At 41.3% G+C, this 20,960-nt stretch overlaps 1 protein-coding gene across 1 annotated transcript in view; it reads left to right on the top strand.

Moving 5' to 3' along the window:
• The window catches only part of LOC124551788 (ionotropic receptor 25a-like), a 250,148-nt gene that overhangs the window by 74,919 nt on the left and 154,269 nt on the right, over window positions 1-20,960 (top strand). The window contains exons 2-3 of the mRNA XM_047126467.1: window positions 1,307-1,402; window positions 16,076-16,231. Coding sequence (XP_046982423.1) covers window positions 1,315-1,402; window positions 16,076-16,231 — 244 coding nt within the window. The 5' untranslated portion in view covers window positions 1,307-1,314. The remainder of the gene's footprint in view (window positions 1-1,306; window positions 1,403-16,075; window positions 16,232-20,960) is intronic.

Genomic DNA, 20,960 nt, shown 5'->3' on the forward strand with positions numbered 1-20,960 from the left:
CGGGTTGCCTCTGTTTAACAGAATTGGTTGATGTCCCCCTGACGGATGTCGTGCCAAATTATGTCCAATTAGCGCATTAGATCCTCAAAATCCCGAGCTGCTTGAAGGACCTTGCCCATAGTAGTCCAGACATTCTCAGTTGGGGAGAGATCCGGCGACCTTAGTGGGCCGAAGCACGAAGACAAGCAGTAGAAACTCTCGCTCAGCGGTATGTCGACGGTAGTCTACACTCCGTTTTGTGGGCTTAAACTTCAGCAAGGTTATACCCGTCCGCACATGGTGCGAGTTTGTACTTCTTTTTTTCGTGCTTTCCAAACCTTCCCTTGGGCAGTCAGGTCGTCGGATATCTCCCCAGTTGAGAAAGTTTGGAGCATTATGGGCGGAGCCCGCCAACCAGCTCGGGATTTTAATGATCTAATGCGCCAATTGGACAGAACTTGGCACGACACTCGTCAGGAGGACATCCACCAACTCTGTGAAACAGAGCCGCGCCGGACAGATAACTGTTTGCGTAAGGGCCAGAGGTGGAGCCACGCTTTACTGCTTGCTCAATTGCTGAAGCTCTTTCTCTTCAATAAATCATTTGATTTTTCTAAAATTTTAGTCATTTGTTTGACTGTACAAATGGTTCAAATGGCTCTGAGCACTATCGGACTTAACATCTGAGGTCATCAGTCCTCTAGAACTTAGAACTACTTAAACCTAACTAACCTAAGGACATCACACACATCCATGCCCAAGGCAGGATTCGAACCTGCGACCGAAGCGGTCACGCGGTTCCAGACTGAAGTGCCTAGAACCGCACGGCCACACCGGCCGGCTTGCCTGTACATGAAGGTCACATCTACTGATTTCCGTCCCATTCGGATAATACCTTCGTGTGCGTCATTTGTTTTTGTCCCAGAGTGTGTAATTTGTTAAAATTTGTAACAATAAACATGAATAAGGAGAGAAATATGTGGATACTAAAAAAAGATACCAAATCCTAGTTTTCTCTAACGTGAGGCTGTCTCTAATTGAAACTAATGTCTTGCAGGTATGTCAGAGTTTTCAGACTGGAAAATATGTCCTCTTTTGTAGCCGAACACCAAAAATCGTCAAACCATAACCCAGTAATTGTGCCTTTTGTTTGTGACTCAGATATATACAAAACGAATTTAAAGGTTTCTGCACCAGTAGGTGCAGAAGTGTTTTTTATTTTTGTTTCCTCGTCCTCTCTGCATGACTATACCGCTGCTAATCAACATGTTGCGTGGCACGAGAGTGGTTTTTCTTTAGAAACTGAGAGAGCTTATTTTTGGGACAGGTTTCGCCATGTGGCCGCTGTGGGTCTCTGTCATCGCTGTCCAGCTGCAGCTTGCATCATCACAAGCGCCGTCCGACCCTCTGCTCATCCGATTCCGTAAGCTCATTTTATTATGATTAAAGTTGTTCGCCTCAAAAGTGATACAAGAAAGAAAATGGAAGCAAATATTATCTATCTAATGCGAATAGTAACCAATCTCAAGTGGCAAATAACGAAAAGGTGAATTAAACGATGCTTTTGAAACTTGTGTACTACCCCACTACAGGTGTGCCTCAAGGCTCTGTCTTGTCACGCCACCCCCACCCCCCCCCTCCCCCCCGCCTTTTTCATTCTGTACACTTAAGACATTCCCAAACCACCAGTCCAACCTACCTCCCGCTGACGACACCCCTTACATAGCTAACCACCACAACAACCTTCAACTCTCCCATGCCTCCCTCCAAGCCGGCCGGAGTGGCCGAGCGGTTCTACGCGCTTCAGTCTGGAACCGCCCTACCGCTACGGTCGCAGGCTCGAATCCTGCCTCGGGCATGGATGTGTGTCCTTAGGTTAGTTAGGTTTAAGTAGTTCTAAGTTTTAGGGAACTGATGACCTCAGAAGTTAAGTCCCGTAGTGCTCAGAGCCATTTCAACCATTTTGAACCAGCTTCCCTCCAACGCCATTTCAATCTCATGGTCGAATGCTGTAATACGTGGAAATTTCATGTAAATACACAGAAAAGCCAAGCCACCACCATCTTTGGTTGCACCACGTGTCATTTCTGTCTTCCAGACCTCCACCTCTCCATCTACAACCATCTCATCTCTCCGATCACCACAGAAAAAGGTTAAGGACTAACCCTCGACAGAAAAGTAATATCACAATTAATAACCTAACTAACCTAAGGACATCACACATATCCATGCCCGAGGCAGGTTTCGAACTTGCGACTGCAGCAGCGGCGCGGTTCCGGACTGAAGCGCCTAGAACCGGTCGGCCACAACGTCCAGCTACGATTCACATCCTGACTCGCTACTGACTGCAGCAAAATTCCGTTTAGGTATCACCCCGCGCATGACGTGACTTCATGTGTTTTGAATACCCGAGCGCATTGGCCGCCGTCGGTTGCTGCCGTTCGCTATTACTAACGTCTCATTCTGGAAGACTGGTAAACATCGTCTTCAGCACAGGAATCCAAATATCACTCAATTTCACACCCTCCTCTTTCCTACCAAAGTTCCTCTGTCTGTGTAGCGTTCCAATGTATCCGCTTGTCGCTGCCAGTACTTGAGTCCTATCAGAGTGAATGTGATGGTCTCTTGCTTGCAAATCACGTTCCCCAATTGTTGATGAGCCAGTCTCCTCCATTGTACAATTACCCTTGTGCTCTTCTAATCGTATTTTCATCGTTCTTTTTGTAGTACCCACGTACACCACTCCACAAGTACACAGAATCCTAAAAATTCCTGCTCTTTCGGCGGTTTGCGAGGATCCTTGGGCAATTTTAGGTAACCCTGTATTTTCCAGGAGGGTTTGTTGATTGTCACGATGTTCCGTTTATTCAAGATTTCCCCTGATTGGTCAGTACCATTCTTACTGAACGACAGAAAAACTGTCGATTTTACAGGCGCTTATGTGTCGCTTTGATTTTTGCACGGTGGTCTTAATGCTCTTTTTACCTCAGCGGACGAATAAGCATTCTTGAGCAATGCACTGGTGAGATATTTTAATTACGTCTCAAGCCGCACTGCTTCGCAGATTTTTCTCTATACGCCATCGTCTTCGGGATGTCTCACGTTTGTTGTGGGTAGTAGTTCGAATTCTGGGTTTAGGCAACGATCACTGCGCCAGGGTCTTCGCTAAAGCGTATGATCTAAGCCCCCATATCCCTTCTTGAAAACTAGCCCATCAAGAAAATTTAATCTTCCACCTATCTCCTCCTCCATGGTAAACTGAATCTTTAGATTATTCCCGTTGAGATGCTTGTGAAAACGACCTGGTTCTTCTCTGCCATGTTTCCAAAAAACTAACGTATCACTCACGTAGCGGAACCAAGTATTCGGCTTCCTGTTGGCTTTCTCCAATGCCTGCTCCTCGAAGTTTTCCGTAAAGACATTCGCTATAACTGGTCTTATGAGGCACCCCATAGCCCTTCGTAGAATTCATCTTTATATTCGAAAGACGTGCCTGAGAGGGAATATTTAAGTAATTTTGCAACATCTCACTGAGCGAAACCATAACAATAGCGATACCACTTCAAAACTAACTGATATGTTCTCCAGATTGACCACTACGCTGTTTAATTTACAGATAAATTTTGCCGAATTTTTGATATATGAATCCTATCGGCCCACATATGACCGTAATAATGATTTCAAGAAGATGGCAATCGGATAGATCGGAAAACCAATGGCACTTATTAGAGGTCTCAGAGAAACGTGTTCTTTATGCACCTTTGGCTAGCCATAAAGTCTTGGTATTAGAGAAATTGAATTGAACAGACTTTTCTGAACGTTATGTTCGATAAAGCACTTTTCATCAACTGTGTGACTGTTCTAAGAAGTTCGTCGGTGGGGTCTTTACTCAGTTTTCTACATGTCTGTGAATCTAAGAAGTCGTTAATCTTACTATGATAGTCGATCAATTTCGAAACAACTGTCGCATTTCCATTGTCAGCGGGGAGAACGATAATGGTACCGTTTTCATTCAGGCTTTTTATGGCATTCCTCTCACACAAAATTAAACTGAAACCGAATGACATCTGGATCCCGGTGGTGGGCATTCAAAGTACGTGACGTCACGCCATTGCACTGTAGCATGCGTAAACGGAATTTTTTGCAGTCAGTAGCGAGTCAGGATGTGAATCGGACACTCAAAGGAGCTTCAATCCCCCTTGAAAACATCCGTCGCAGATGGGGACGAAACGTTGGGTTTCAATGTGAAATCCATTCGACCACGGCGTAATAGTCTGTAACATTTTATTAATCGTAGCCTTTCCGGTCACGGAAGTTCGCATTTTACAAGAAAAGTAATACGGAATGGACACCTTATTACCGTCCAACACAAAGCCCGAAATTGGCTAAAACAACTAACAGGCTGAACATGGGGTCCACATCCTCCTACCATTAACATCACCTAAAAGTCACTCATCCACCCCTTCTCAACTTAATCCAGAGTTGCCTGGACCACCGCCTCCCCTACATCCTACAAGTCTCTTGAAATTCTGGAAAGATATGCATTCCGCCTCGCGTTCCGCGTCCCTGTACCTTCATCAACTCGTATCACATACAAGTTCATCCATTTCCCACACCTTCAGCTCATCCTAGAGCACCTTTGTATACTAAACATTAATTGAAAAATGTTGAAATCCGTTGCAAAGCATACCCCCTCCTTCGAACCCTAGTGAATGCTCCGCCTCACGCTATCTTTTCGCTTTCCTTTCTCCCTCCTTCCACCATCTTAATGACGTTTAGTCGCTACTTGCAGTTCCCCAAAGCCCCATTATCATACTCATCACTCCACCTCTATCATGATCATGATTATTTGTATGCACTACCAGCATAGCTATTAAACATTTACAGCAGCATTAACATTACCAACAGTCTTTACAGTCTACCTATAATATAAATTTAATAAAAAAAAATTTCGTCAACGTATTTTTTAAAAACACACTTATTCTGTTGTTGTTGCGGTCATCAGTTCAGATACAGGTTTGATGCAGCTTTCCATGCTACTCTATCCTGTGCAAGCTTCTTCATCTCCCAGTACCTACTGCAACCTACATCCTTCTGAATCTGCTTAGTGTATATCTCTTGGTCTCCCTCTACGATTTTTATCCTCCACGCTGCTCTTCAGTACTAAATTGGTGATTCCTTGATGCCTCAGAACATGTCCTGCCAACTGATCCCTTCTTCTAGTCAAATTGTGCCACTAATTTCTCTTCTCCCAATTCTATTCAATACCTCCTCATTAGTTATGTGGTCTACCCATCTAATCTTTAGCATTCTTCTGTAGCACCACGTTTCGAAAGCTTCTATTCTCTTCTTTTTTAAACTATTTATCACCCATGTCTCACTTCCATACAGGGCTACACTCCACACAAACACTTTCGGAAACAACTTCCTCACTTTTAAATCTATACTCGATGTTAACAAATTTCTCTTCTCCTTGCCATTGCCAGTCTACATTTTATATCCTCTCTACTTCGACCATCATCAGTTATTTTACTCCCCAAATAGCAAATCTCATCAACTACTTTAAGTGTCTCATTTGCTAGTCTAATTCCCCCAGCATCACCTGATTTAATTCGACTACATTCCATTATCCTCGTTTTACTTTTGTTGATGCTCATCTTGTATCCTCCCTTCAAGACACTATCCATTCCGTTCAACTGCTCTTCCAGGTCCTTTGCTGTCTTTGACATAATTACAAAGTCATCGGCGAACCTCAAAGTTTTTATTTCTTCTCCATGGATTTTAATACCTACTCCGAATTTTTCTTTTGTTTCCTTTACTGCTTGCTCAATATACAGATTGAATAACATCAGGGATATCTATCTCCTTTCCCAACCACTGCTTCCCATTCATGCCCCTCAACTCTTATAACTGCCATCTGGTTTCTGCACAAATTGTAAATAGCTTTTCGCTCCCTGTATTTGGCCCCTGCCACCTTCAGAATTTGAAAAAGAATATTCCAGACTCCCTTTATAAAAAGGGAGAAAGAGATATTGTAGATAATTTTAGACCTATTTCTGTGCCATCAGTGTTTGCAAAAGTTATCGAAAAGGCTGTGTATGTAAGGATAATTGATCATTTTATATCATGCGATTTACTATCAAATGTACAGTTCGGCTTTAGAAGTCGTTTAACAACTGAAAATGCTATATTCTCTTTCCTCTGTGAGGTACTGGATGGGCTAAACAAAAAGTTTCGAATACTTGGAGTATTTTTTGATTTAACGAAGCCATTTGATTGTGTTGATCACAAAATATTGCTCCAGAAGTTGGACCATTACGGAATACGGTAGCTCACAATTGGTTCACCTCTTACTTTAGCAACAGGCACCAAAAGGTCATTATTCACAATGTTAGTGATGTGGGATCGGAGCGGGGTAATGTCAAGGTGACACAGGGATCAGTGTTGGGTCCTCTCCTGTTCCTTATTTATATAAATTATATGCCCTCTAGTATTACGGGTAACACTGAAATATTTCTGTTTGCTGATGACACTAGCTTGCTAGTAAAGGATGTTGTGTGCAACATTGACTCGGTTTCAAACAGTGCAGTACATGACCTCAGCTCATGGCTTGTAGAAAATAAAATAACGTAAAATCACAGTAAGTCTCAGTTTTTACAGTTTCTGACACACAATTCACAAAACCTGAAGTATTAATTTCACAGAACGAGCATATGATTAGTGAAACTGAACAGTTCAAATTTCTAAGTGTTCAGATAGATAGTAAGCTGTCGTGGAAAGCCCACGTTCAGGATCTTGTTCAAAGACTTAATACTGCCATTTTTACTGTTCGAACGGTATCAGAAGTGAGTGATACTTCGACACGAAAATTAGTATACTTTGCTTACTTTCATTCGCTTATGTTGAATGATATTATATTCTGGGGTAACTCTTCCCATTCTACAGGGATATTTTTGGCTCAGAAACTGGCGGTTCGGACAATAAGTGGGGTAAGTTCACGAACCTATTGTCGACCTCTGTTATCGAGTCTGGGTATTTTGAGATTGGCCTCTCAATATGTATATTCCTTATTGTCGTTTCTTGTTACCAATATTGGTTTCTTCCCAAGAATAAGCAGCTTTCACTCGGTTAATACTCGGCGGAAATCAAACCTGTATTTAGATCTGACTTCCTTAACTCTAGTGCAAAAAGGTGTGCAGTTTACTGCTGCATCCATTTTCAATAAGCTGCCACTCGAATTCCAAAATCTTAGCAGTTACACACGCGCTTTCAAATCGAAACTGAAGAGTTTCCTCATGGGTCACTCTTTCTATTCTGTCAAGGAGTTCCTTGAAAAATTAAGCTGATTCTTATTGTAATGCTGATAGCGTTTACTTATACTTATGGACTGACTTTTTTCAGGTTCATGAACATTTATTTTTATCTGTTATTACTTTTATGTACTGACACGTTCTATGACCTTGGAGAGTTGCTCCTCAATTTGGTCCTACGGAACTTGACGTGTAAATAAAATAAAAATAAAAATAAAATAAAAAATTGTCAAAAGCTTTCTATAAGTCTACAAATGCTAGAAACGTAGGTTTGCCTTTCCTTAATCTATCTCCCAAGATCAGTCGTAGAGTCAGTATTGCCTCACGTGCTCCAACATTTCTACGGAATCCAAATTGATCTTCCCAGAAGTCGGCTACTACCAGTTTTTCCATTCGTCTGTAAGGAATTCTTGTTAGTATTTTGCAGCCGTGACTTATTAAACTGATAGTTCGGTAATTTTCACAACTATCAACACCTGCTTACTTTGGCATTGGAATTATTATATTCTTCTTGAAGTCCGAGGGTATTTCGCCTGTCTCATACATCTTACTCACCAGATGGCAGAGTTTGGTCAGGCCTGACTCTCCCAAGGCTATCTTTAATTCTAATGGAATGTTGTCTACTCCCGGAGCCTTTTTTCGACTTTCAGTGCTCTGTCAAAGTCTTCACGCAGTATCGTATCTCCATCTAAATGCTCTTCCATTTCCATAATATAGTCCACAAGTACTCCGCCCATGTACAGACCCTCTACATGCTCCTTCCACTTTTCTGCTTTCCCTTCTTTGCTTAGAACTGGGTTTCCACCTGAGCTCTTGATATTCATACAAGTGGTTTTCTTTCCTCCAAACGTCTCTGTCCTGTTGGCAGTATCTATCTAACCCCTAGTGATATATGCCTCTACATCCTTACAATTGACCTCTAGCCATCCCTGCTTAGCCATTTTGTACTTCCTGTCGATCTCATTTTTGAGACGTTTGTATTCATTTTTGCCTGCTTCATTTACTGCATTTTTATATTTTCTCCTTTCATCAATTAAATTCAATATTTATTCTGTTACCCAAGGATTTCTACTAGCCCTCGTCTTTTTACCTACTCGATCCTCTGCAGCGTTTATTATTTCATCTCTCAAAGCTACCCATTCTTCATCTACTGTATTTCTTTCCCCTGTTCTTGTCAATCGTTCCCTAATGATGTCCCTGAAACTCTCTACAACCTCTGGTTCTTTCAGTTCATCCAGGTCCCATCTCCTTAAATTCCTACGTTTTGCAGTCTCTTCAGTTTTAATCTACAGTTCATAGCCAATAGATTGTGGTCAAAGTCCACATCTGCCCCTGTAAATGTCTTACAATTTAAAACCTGGTTCCTAAATCTCTGTCTTACCATTATATAATCTATCTGAAACATTCCAGTATCTCCAGCCCTCTTCCATGTATACAACCTTCTTTCAAGATTCTTGAACCAAGTGTTAGCTATGATTAAATTGTGCTCTGTGCAAAATTCTGCAAGGTGGCTTCTTCTTTCATTCCTTACCCCGATTCCATATTCACCTACTACGTTTCTTTCTCTTCCTTTTCCTACTATCGAATTCCAGCCACCCATGATTATTAAATTTTTGTCTCTCTTCGCTATCTGAATAGTTTATTTTATCCCATCATACATTTCATCAATCTCTTTATCATCTGAGGAGCTAATGGCATATAAACTCGTGCTACTGTGGTGGGCGTGGGGTTCATGTTTATCTTGGTGACTGAACCGTGATTTATTTTCCAAGAATATTCTTAAGAATTTATTTTATTTACTAGCGATTCATCAAGAACATTAACACATTCAGTCACGCTATGTAAGTACGGAAGTAGTTGCCAGGGAGCAACTGATGAAATCATAACCAAATTCTTTGTAACAAATGGGAATTTTATTCACTTTAATAGTGCCTAAAAGCATTTTTTTAAAGAAACAGATTTAAAATTATAATCAGAAAGAACCCCCTAAATATCAAAATTAAATCTATTCAGAGGCAGAAAGAAACAAGTTTTGTCTGTATGAGCTTTCGGGCAGAGAACCTTGCCACTCCCTTGTGACACGGTCATAGTTACGACCGCTCACAACAGCCTCTGAAAGACTACACTGGTTCAAATCTGCAACACACCAGATAACTTTAAACTAAGAGTTTTAACAATTTACACAAGGACGCAAACTATGCACCCCCCGTAGGAGGGATGGAAATGGTACAAAACACTAACAATTAAAATATTATCCTTGCCACCGAAGGTGCAACTTGATTTTAACTTCTAAGAAAAGTCTTACGTTGAAAGGGTGGCAACTTTATATACTAAAATGATCATTTAAATAAAAGCCCATGAAATGCAGTCTTATACAAAATTCTACAAGGTTGGCCAAACAATAGTTAAGATGCTCTACAGTACACAGATACAGCCTCTCAAGATCATAGGCAATAATATCAAAGTTTTCAAAGATCAAACATATTTCAGGTATTAGGCCGTTACACTTCAAGCAATAAATTCGTTAACACACCAGATCCGACAAACATGACAGAGGCAGCTACTAACGTACGGTAGATTGATAGCGAGATTACTGAACAACCCGAACCGTAGGTTGCTCTAACCCGCCCCTACTCCACAAGGGAAAAACGGACCACCCAATTTATAAACAACCACCTTCCCGGGGCAAACGGAGAAGAATTGTGGGACGGCCCCAAAGCAAAACGGCTGGTGATCTCAGCAAGAAAACAAGTAGAATTTAACAAGAGTAAATCAAACAACATATCACCAAGGAATGTGTAATGGGACATATGCTGTTCATTTTGCACATTAGTGACTTGATAGACAATAATAATAGCAACTCCGCACTTGTTACAGAGGATGTAGTTGTCTGTAATGAAGTACTGTCTGAAAATGCTGCATAAATATGCTAATTATCTTGCGTATTTTAAATGTACGCAAATATAAAATTGTGAACTTCATAAAACTCTGAGTAGTACTATGCTTACTTAATCAATGGTTCACAATTAGTATCGGTAAACTCATACAATACACTAGAATTCGATAGCAGGAAAAGAAAGAGGAGGAAAAAAATAGATGACTATGGGCTGTAGGAAAGGAATGAAAGAGGAAGCTGCTTGGTAATATTTTGCACAGACCATAATTTAATCATCGCTAACACTTGGTTTAAGAATCATAAACGAAGGTTTTGTACATGAAAGAGACTTGGAAACACCAGAAGGTTTCAGATTGGTTATATGACGGTAAGGCAGGGATTTCGGAATTTTAAATTGTAAAAATTTTTCCAGGGATAGATGTGAACTCTGACCACAATTTATTGGTTATAAACTGTAGATTAAAACTAAAAAAATTCGAAAAATGTAGGAAATTAAGGAGATAGGACCTGGATAAGCTGAAAGGATAAGAGGTTGTTGGAAGATTCAAAAGAAGCATTAGGCAACGACTGACTAGAACAGGTGAAAGAAATACAGGAGTAGACGAATGTATAGCTTTTAAAGATGAAATAGTGATGGCAGCAGAGTATAAAAAATAACAAAAATAAAAAACTCCTAGTCGAAATCCTTGGATAACACAGAAGCTACTGCATTTAACTGATGAAAGAATACACAAAAATACAGAAAATGAAGCAGGCGAAAGGCAATACAAAGTCTAAAAATATGAGACTGACAGAAAGCGCAAAACGGCTAATCAGGAATGGCTAGAGGACACATGTAAGGATTTAGAAGCAAGTTTCACTAGGAGGAAGTTAGTAACTGCCTACAGGAAAATTAAAGAAGCCTTTGAAGAAAAAAGAAGCAGCTGTATGAAAATCAAGAGGTTAGATAGGAAATCAGTCCTAAGCAACAAAGGGAAAACTCAAAGATGAATGAAGTATATAGAGGGTCTGTTCAAAGGAAATGAAATTGAAGGCAATATTATATAGATAGAAGAGGTCGTAGATGAAGATGAGACGGAAGATATGATAAAGCGAGAAGAATTTGACAGAGCACTGAGACATCCAAGGGGCAAGGCCCCGCTAGTAGGCGACATTCCGTCAGCGCTACTCACAACCGTGGGAGAGCCAACCACGACAAAACTCTTCCATCTGGTATGTAGTTTGTATGAGACAAGCGAAAGACTTCACAAAGATTGTAATAATTCCCGTTCCGAAGAAAGACGGTGCTGACAGCTGTATATGTTATCGAAATCTCAGTTTAATAAATCGTGGTTGCAGAAAACTAGTACGAATTCATTACATAAGAATGAGAAAACTGGTAAAAGCCGACCTCGGGGAAGATCAGTCTGTATTCCGGAGAAATGTAGAACACGCAAGGCAATACTAATCCTACGAATGCTCTTAGAAGGTAGGTTAAAGGAAGTCAAACCTACATTTATAGCATTTGTAGGCTTAGAGGAAGCTTTTGACAATGTTGACTGGAATATCCTCTTTGAAATTCTGAAGGTAGCAATAGGGAGCGAAAGGCAATTTCCAATTTGTATAGAAACCAGACAGCATCTATGAATCGAGGGGCATGAAAGGGAAGCAGTGATTGAGACAGGGTTGTAGCCTATTCCCGACATTATTCAATCTATACAATTAACAAACAGTAAAGGAAACCAAAGAAAAACCTGCTGTAGGAATTAAATTTCAGGGAGAAGAGATACGAGGATCGTTTAGTAAGTAATGCCCCACATTTTTCTCTCAAAACATATTCATTGTTAAGAGCCAGAATTTGGTGACTATATAAGACAAAATGTCTTGTCCATATCCTATTTGTCTATGTAGTCTCCATCACGTTCTATGGCCGTACGCTAACGTCGTGGAAGAGCATGTATTCCCTGCTGGTAAAAGCTCTTGCCCTGTAGGTGTAGCCATGTTTTCACTGCATGACTGACCCTCTCGTCATCTTCAAAGTGTGTTCCCTGTAGAGAATCATTAGGTGGCCCAACGAGATGGAAATCCGAGGGTGCCAGGTCTGGGCTGTAGGGTGGATGAGGCAGCGATGTCAAACCCAATTTGGTGATGTGTTCCCGGGTTCTCAACTTGTGTGTGGGCGTGCATTTCGCGTTGGAGCAAGATTCCTGTTGGATTCTTGTTCGATCGAACACGTCTTGAGTTTATTCCGAGTCTTCACGTATGCCTCTGAATTGATGGTTGATCCTCTTGGCATCACATCCACAAGAATGACGCCATCACAATCCCAGAAGACTGTCACCATGACTTATCCGGCAGAGGGGGTTGTCTCGAATTTCTTCTTTTGTGGTGAATGATGACGATGCCACTCCATTGATTGCCTTCGTGTTTACAGCGCAGATTGGTACACCCAGCTTCCGTCCCCGGTAACGATACGTGACAGAAAGGCCTCTCAAAACGCTGCAACAATTCAGATGAAATAGCCTTTTTTTTAAATCTTGTGGTCCGCTGTGAGCATTCGTGGAACCCTTCGTGAGCATCTCTTAGAATATCCGAGAGTCTCGATCATTACAGACGCACTTCCAATGCTGACAGACAACTGTAGAGCCAATTTTCGAGTTGTGATGCGCCGGTCGGCACGAATAATGGTATTCGCACGATTCAGCACGTCTGGAGCAGTGGCTGTGACAGGACGTCCCGAGCGTGGCTGATCATGGAGCTCTGTTTCTGCGTTTCCTGAGGCTGCAACTTTCTTTACCCATCGCCCAACAGTACTCCTATCAACTGCAGCATCGCCATACACTGCACACGAATGTTTATGGATGTTCACCACGGTTTCTTTTTCTGCACACAAGAATTCAATAACAACACGCTGCTAGTAACGTGAGCCGTATTTAGACGCCATTTTGACGCTGTACTACTGTTCTCCCATCTGGCAGAACGGTTCTAAATTTCACCGGCAACAAGAACAAACATCAGATGTGAAGCACCAACAAGGACGTTTGTCTATGTACGTTAATGACTTTTAAAAAAAATATGGCGCATTACTTATTGAACGACCCTCGTAAAAAATTCAAGATGTGCCAATGACATTGTAATTCTGTTAGCAAAGGACTAGGAATAGCAGTTGAACAGAGATAAAAAGTGTCTTAAGAGGAGGATATAAGATGAACTTCAACAAAAGCAAAACAAGGACAATGGAATGTAGTCGCATTAAATCAGGTGATGCTAAGGGAATGAGATTATAAAACGAGACATTTAAAGTAGTAGACGAGTTTTGTTATTTGGACAGTAAAATAACTGATGATGACCGAAGTAGACAGGATATAAAATGTAAACTGGCAATGGCAAGAAGATCGTTCCTGAAGAAGAAATGTTCAAATGTGTGTGAATTCCTAAGGGACCAGATTGCTGAGGTCATTGGTCCCTAGACTTACACACTACTTAAACTAACTTACGCTAAGAGCAACACACACACACACACACACACACACACACAAAAGAGAACTCGAACCTCTGGCGGAAGGGGCCGCACAATCCGTGACATGGCGCCTCAAACCGCGCGGCCACTCCGCGCCGATTCTGAAGAAGAGAAATTTGTTTACATTGTATACATATTTAAGTGAACCCGCCAGGGTAGCCGAAAGCGCTAATGCGGCGATCGGTAGGTTGAGATTGGATCTGACGGAAAACGTGTTCGGATGGCTGAGGCTTTGAGGCAACTGGTCTGAGAAGTAAGTAGAGCATCTGGCTTCGAGTCCCAGTCTGGCACAAATTTTTCAGCTCTCGCCGTTGGATTGCCACAGTGCCCTGTGCTGCTGGAAGTCGTATTTCCTTCATATATCTCTCCCATTGCGTTTCTCTTCTATTCCTTTCAACCCAGTTTCTCATGTCCTACAGGTTGTCAGCCGGGACCACAACGACCACCAGCGCAGGCCTAAGTTGATGTCGCCTGTTTGGCCCGATACATATTTATTGGAACTGAATATTTCTCATTCGCTTCCCCAATTGTCATTTCAAGAAGTCTGACTTTTTCTACGGATTTCTTCATGTTGCTTTCATACCATTTATGTCGAGAATTCTCCACACTGACTTTTAAAAAAACGCAAGAAGATAAAATTTTATGGTACTAGTTTTGTCATAAGCAGCCAGAACATACCTCTGTGGTAGTTTTAACATTTCCATTGTTATAACTTAGGCTACAAATAGTCACGCCCTCCTATACTGAGATCACATCAGTTGCATCTGAAGAACAATAAAAATATAATATTACGAGGGGTATTCAATAAGTAATGCAACCCATTTTTTTCTGAAAGCAGTTTTGCGTTATTCGGGATTTCAATACACCATATTATTCCCCACGTTTATTGGCTATAAAACCCTATTTTTCAACATAATCTCCAATCAATGGCAACGCGGGGTAGTCGCGCGGTCTTGGGCGCCTTGCCACGGTTCGTGCGGCTTCCTCTGTCGGAGGTTCGAGTCCTCCCTCGGGCATGGGTGTGTGTGTTGTCCTTAGCGTAAGCCTAGGGACCGTTGACGTCAGCATTTTGGTCCCATAGACACTTACCACAAATTTTCAGATTTTTTCCAATCAATGCGACGGCTTTCCGCCACCTTACTCAGAGGACCTGTACACTCGAATGGCACCACTTTACTGATCGAGTCGGAGTCAACGTCTTGCAGCATCAATAATCCCCTTGTCATGCATGTACTGCTTCTCTCGGAGTACATTCTTCGCTGGACCAAACAGATGGAAGTCGGAAAGTGCGAGATCTGAGCTGTAGGGTACTTGAGGAAGAACAGTCCAGTGAAGTTTTGTGAGCTCCTCTCGTGTGTGCGGACCCTTATTGAGGCATTGCGTTGTCAAGAAGGAGAAGTTCGGTTGCATTTTTTCGGCGCTGAACACGCTGAAGTCGTTTCCTCAAATTACTTAGCGTAATACAGTGCGCTTCAGGGTTGATCATTGCAGCATGAGGAAGGACATCAAAAGGACTAACCCCTTTAGACGATCGCCACGGCTTTGTTGGTTGAGGGTTTGACCTCGAAGTTTTTCTTCAGAGGAGAGATGGTGTGGCGCCAGTTCATCCGGTCGAAGCGATGAACTCACGTTCCGTGTTCTGCTAGACAGCGAGGAACCCAGTGGGCACCTACCTTTGGGTAGACGTCCATTTGAGCAGCAAGTTGTTGAATGAGAGTGTCTGCACGTTCCAACATTGCAGGAGTCACAGCTGTGAGCTGCTGGGGGGGGGGGGGGGGGGGGCACATGATAGATCAGACAACTTTGTATAACCTTATTGCGATGATAGCAGACGCCTTGCACGACGACTCAGTGTGCGTTTGTTCACTACCAACTCTCCACAGACGTTCTGCAGGTGTCTATGATTATATACGACGCTCTGGCTTCCGGCCAAAAGAAATTCAGTGACAGCTCTCTGCTTGGAACGCACTTCCGTTACAAACGTCACTTTCAAAACTATGTATAGTGCCACCACCTATCGGAACATCACGAAATTATAGGGCTTAAGTGAGAATATTCACCACATTGAGCTCATTTACCCCAAAAACTCACCGGGAATAGGTAGCTTGTTGATGTTGTTTCGATTCAGAGTCTCAAGAGCGGTATTATTCCTCCATTTCTCGCACTGCAGTTTTGAAACACCTCTGATACAGTCCACTGTCAGATACTACCCGGCTTTGCCCATTGCACTGCAAGTAACAGACAATTTGATTTCAGTGTTTCTGTATTTAAGCGAGCCATCCCGCTTGTGAGGGTGCCTGGAGGGGGTGGGAGAGTGGTAGGAGGGGTATCCTGTGACGGCACGCTGGGCTCGCTGACTGTTGCCACTGTGCGCCTGTCCCTTGTGCGCAGTGCTGGTGACCGAGGTGAACGCCACCTGGGTGGGGGGCGAACTGCGCGCCAACCTGAGCGGCCTGGAGGCGCGTTACGCCGGACTGCGCCTCCAGCTGGACCTCAGCGCCATCGAGGTGGACCGCGAGCACGAGGTGGAGGAGTTCCAGCAGAAAGGTCGGTACCCGCAACCAGTGGAGAAGTACAGCGACGTCATGCTTAAATCAGATAAGGTTGAATTATTTTTTGTTTACATTTTAATGAAATCTTTAATTAATCAATTATAATGAAAGTTACGGTTATAGAATATTTTAACATTGTTTATATGCACAGTTTTTGAAAAATGCCCCATCCTTTCAAAGGATTTCAGCTGTACATACATGCACTTAACGCAACATCACTATGTAAGAGTCAGACCACTATTGTCTTATTATTTTGTTTGGAAAAATATCAAACGAGAAATATGAATTGGTACAAGTTGTGAAAACTACATTTAATTCACTGTGTTGCACTTTTCTCTGACTTTATTGACAGTGATGTTATTTCTTCTTTCTTGAAACAGGATATAGTGACACATTGTTCCACCTAGCCAAACACAAAGTCAATCACCTAAAACTTGCACAGCAAATATTGTGGAAATGGAGAGATCTGTTGATGAGTGGATTTCACAGAATGGATTCATAGTCACGAGCTTGTACCGCCAGCCAATAACCAGATTGTAATAACACTTAGAAAGTGTATTTTTTGTGCAAACGTATGCTTTTTAAATGGAACAATGCCTTTTGACATTAACTAACTATAAGTAGGGTGAATTAGAATGTCAGTGGTGATTGTTGCAGGTTTATAGTGCGAGTCGTTTACAAGATTCAGTGTTTTGGAAAGTTTCCACACTGACACTTGTTTGTGCCATTCAATCTGCATAGTTGCTACATACGAAGTTAATATGTTTGCTTACAGTGTGCTTCTGTGTTCCTTGAGAGCATTGCGACTTCCTCGTCAGTTAGTGTGTGACAGTCCAAGCAATAAATCATGATTGGGCAATGAGGTTTAGCAATGCAGAAGAAGCCGACATGCTCTTGGTGTGTGAAGAATGTAGTAAAAATGCAGTTCGTTCTTGTACAGTGTATGGGGCAAGATATCCCGATAGACGTCAACTATCTCAACAATTATTTATCGCACTCCGCAACCAGTAATGTGAAAGCGGTAGTGCAACACCTAGACAATGTAACAGAAGAAACAAGTGACGACGCAAAAGGGGGAAATTAATTTTCTTGCTGCTGTTGCAGTTGATCCACGTGTTAGCTCCTGTCTAATCGTAAGAGGAAGTGTCTTGAGTAGGCAAGTGGCCTACGTATTCTCTGTTCATATGGGTTCCATACTTATCACATCTCTCTCCATCACGAGGTGCATTGAAACCATTATGAGAATCGCGTTAACTTATGTGCATGAGCATTAAGACAGGATATTTCAGATGTGTATTATTTGGTGATGAAGCCTCATTTACCAATCATGGCCAGATAAACCATGGAAATGCGCAGTGTTGGTCTGCTGACAATCCCCGTTGGCTTCGTCAGGTGGATCCCCAGTGTCCACAGAATGTCAACGTGTGGTATGGCATAGTGGATGCTCAGCTCATAGGAACGCTTTCCTTAGACAGAACACTGACTGGTCACAGGTATTGCATCCTCCTAACATACTATCTTCCACCGATGCTGGAAGACGTTCCTCTGCAGATTGGAAGGAACCTGTGGTACCTCATGATGGCTAGCCAGCTCTACTGCACGAAGTGCTACACCATGTCTTCACAAATTGTTTCCAAATCGTTGGATTGGACGCAGGAGACCTGTACCTTGGTTGGTCCATTTCCCGGATTTGACGCTTTTGGACTTTTCTCTGTCAGGAAAGCAGACAGATGCTGTCTACAAGGACGTATCAACTACAACCAGTGATATGCAACGACGTATTAGTGCAGCCTGCTCGGCCACCAGACTATAAGCGTGTGTAAACATCTGTGTTGCTCTTTAGTGAGTGCTATCACAGGTATTGTGCAAGTGTCGGTGTCGGAACTTTTCAAAATACGCTACCTCGTAAATGAGGCGCTCTAGAATCCTGCTACAATAGCACTGACATTCTAATTTACCCTAATTTTAGTATGCCAATGTCAATAAAAACTTTAGAAAAGTGTACGTTTGCACAAAAAATACACTTTCTAAGTATTGTTACCACCTGTTGACTGGCTAACAATACATCAATAGCACTTTCCATTTCTGCAATATTTGCAGTGAAGGTTTTAGATGATTACCCTTTATAGAAGCAGTTTTTGCAATCTTAGAGGGCCTTCCTCTTTGCACACAACATGGCAGTTTGCTTCCAGACGTAGAATGACGATTCTCCAACGAAATACCATCCTCCCTGTGTTACGTGAGTGGGATACTGCAGCAGTGGATGTGGAAGTCGGGAAAGCTCTATTTGTTGAGCAGCCAGTATCTGTATCATTTGTCAAAAGCAGTAGATTTGGAAATTTTACATTGTTACACAAATCTTTAGTGCAAATTATGGAAAGAGCTTTCAACTCACTTGCTGGAACATCAGTCTTCATCTGTCAGGTTATCTGTAGCATTGGTGAATGATGAAAAAGCAACATCCAAACGATTTTCAGGCATACCGTCATCAGATCAGTAATAGCCAGTATTTCAAGAGGTTTGTCTAATGTAACCCAATCCCTGCAAATTATTATGCAGACAGTGTAAATGTTTGTTTATTTCAGCTTTACTTTTGACAGTTATTTATTTCTTACTATTGCATTTTGTTTTCTTATAACAAAATAAGAATAATCCTATTGGCAAAGTGTAGCTTGTAAGGGTATTATTCACAAATAGTATTTTACATCGGTATTCAAGGGACAACAATGACATAAATTTGGGCTCTCAATTCTGATATAATAAAAACAATGAAAATTCATACACCCATATTAAGAGCATATTATAGACATTTTAGTGACTTATTCCAGTATAGCAAGCTTTTAATTTTAAAATATAGTACAAGCAAGTATAAGCAGATGCGTAATCATGTCACAGAAAAAGAGAAATTGCAGAAAACATTGTGTCTGATTTTTGTATGCATAAAGCTAATGTCCTTCTAGAAGTATGTGTTTCGACAGACAGTCCCAGAAGTTACATCAGCCATGAAAATACCCATATTAACCTTCACTATATAAAGATTATATTCTGAGAGAATATGTGAAAGTTATTTCTCTAATACGTACATATGTTCACAGAGAAGTCGTATCTATCCATCAACTAGGACGTCAGAGAGACAATCCATTTTTAGCAAACGAAGTTTTTTCATGCACACAGAATAATGCAGACTCAAAAATGGATGCTAAATGTTGTTTTAAACAATTGGTATTGGTCAGTTGGAAGAAGTGTATACCAATGCCATCTGTTGTAAAGAAGTAGTTAAAGACATAGTATAAGATATTTAAAGCTCATCTGCAAAAGTCCTTCCTCAGCGACAACAGCCTTATCAGGGTTAACTCAGATTAATACATGCATTGTCATATTAAATATATGGGCACCATACCCAACAATGGTGCTATAGTGTGGAAGTAAATTTAAAAATGCTAGTCGCTTATGCTGGCATTGTGGGGTCTGATGAACGTATTAAGCTTCCACCCCATTCCTCAGTCTTGAGCTTAGATCTTATGAATGAAAAGTTTATATTCGTGGTCAGTGTGTTGTTCTGGGACAAAATGATTATTCACCAAAATTTTAGAACATGAAATACATATGACATATCAGGAATCAAGTGGGTTTTTTAACCTAGCAATAATTTTTTCCAGTGTTTTGCTGCTGAATTTTATTTATAAACTGACAACTGATGTACATAAATATATTTATTTAAGTATTACAAAAGATTATTTTATTATTATATGTGAAAATACAAACAGAAAAATTTTCTTGAATCTGCAATTTTTTATGAAAGTGGAAGGAAACAGTTCCTTTTTCTGTGAAAGGGAGATGTATTTTGTTCTTAAGTGCACTGCAAAATTTTGAAACCCTTTGAGCCAAATAACCTCCGTGTAGAACTAACATTATGGGTTTTATTCGTTATCTGTGCTAGATGCACAGTATGGAACTTCCTTATTGTAGTTAATGATACAGGCTTTGGTGTTCTGAACTGCTTCCTCAATGGTACTGCTTCATCTTTATGGTCACATTTCTCATCTCCTCCTTCACTCTCTGCTTCCTCTTGAATTCTCTCTTCTTCAAAATATATTAAATTATCCTGTGAAATTTTCATCATCACATTCCTCCCAGCCTTCAAGATGAGACATACCTGGCTCAATGTCATTGGGAAGTTCCATGATTACAGCATCACTCATGCCTAAAATTTAATACATAAATGTTTAATCATATGAAACTATGCAGTTCCAGAGACCTTTTCAAGTCTGTATAGATGGTAAATTTCCAAAGGAAAGCTACTCCAGGAAGTAACCAATCTTCCATCTCTAGTGATGGTGGTGTAACTAGGCCTTTGGATTCTGGAGAGACTAGAACATCATCCAAGGAAGAGTTGGAGCTTCCTAGAACTTCTTCAAGGATAAGATCGAAGAAAAAAACGCCTACTGGGGACTCTGAACATCAAGACACTTATGAAAGTTGGAAAACTAAAAAACCTAATGGACACACCTCAATCAGTGCAATATACTTATATTAGCACTTCAAGAAACAAGGTATCTGGATGAAAATGCATTTGAGTCAGGTTGATACAGGATCTAAAAAGGAAAACCAGCCATTAAAAATTCCATAGTAAAACTATATTATGGACAGCCACTTATGGAATCAATAACTAATTTTAGCATCTGAACGAATTTCATCTCTGGTGTTCAAGTCCGGCAATAAAA

Source organism: Schistocerca americana, chromosome 1 (assembly GCF_021461395.2).
Source record: "Schistocerca americana isolate TAMUIC-IGC-003095 chromosome 1, iqSchAmer2.1, whole genome shotgun sequence".
Classification (NCBI taxonomy): Eukaryota; Metazoa; Arthropoda; class Insecta; order Orthoptera; family Acrididae; genus Schistocerca; species Schistocerca americana.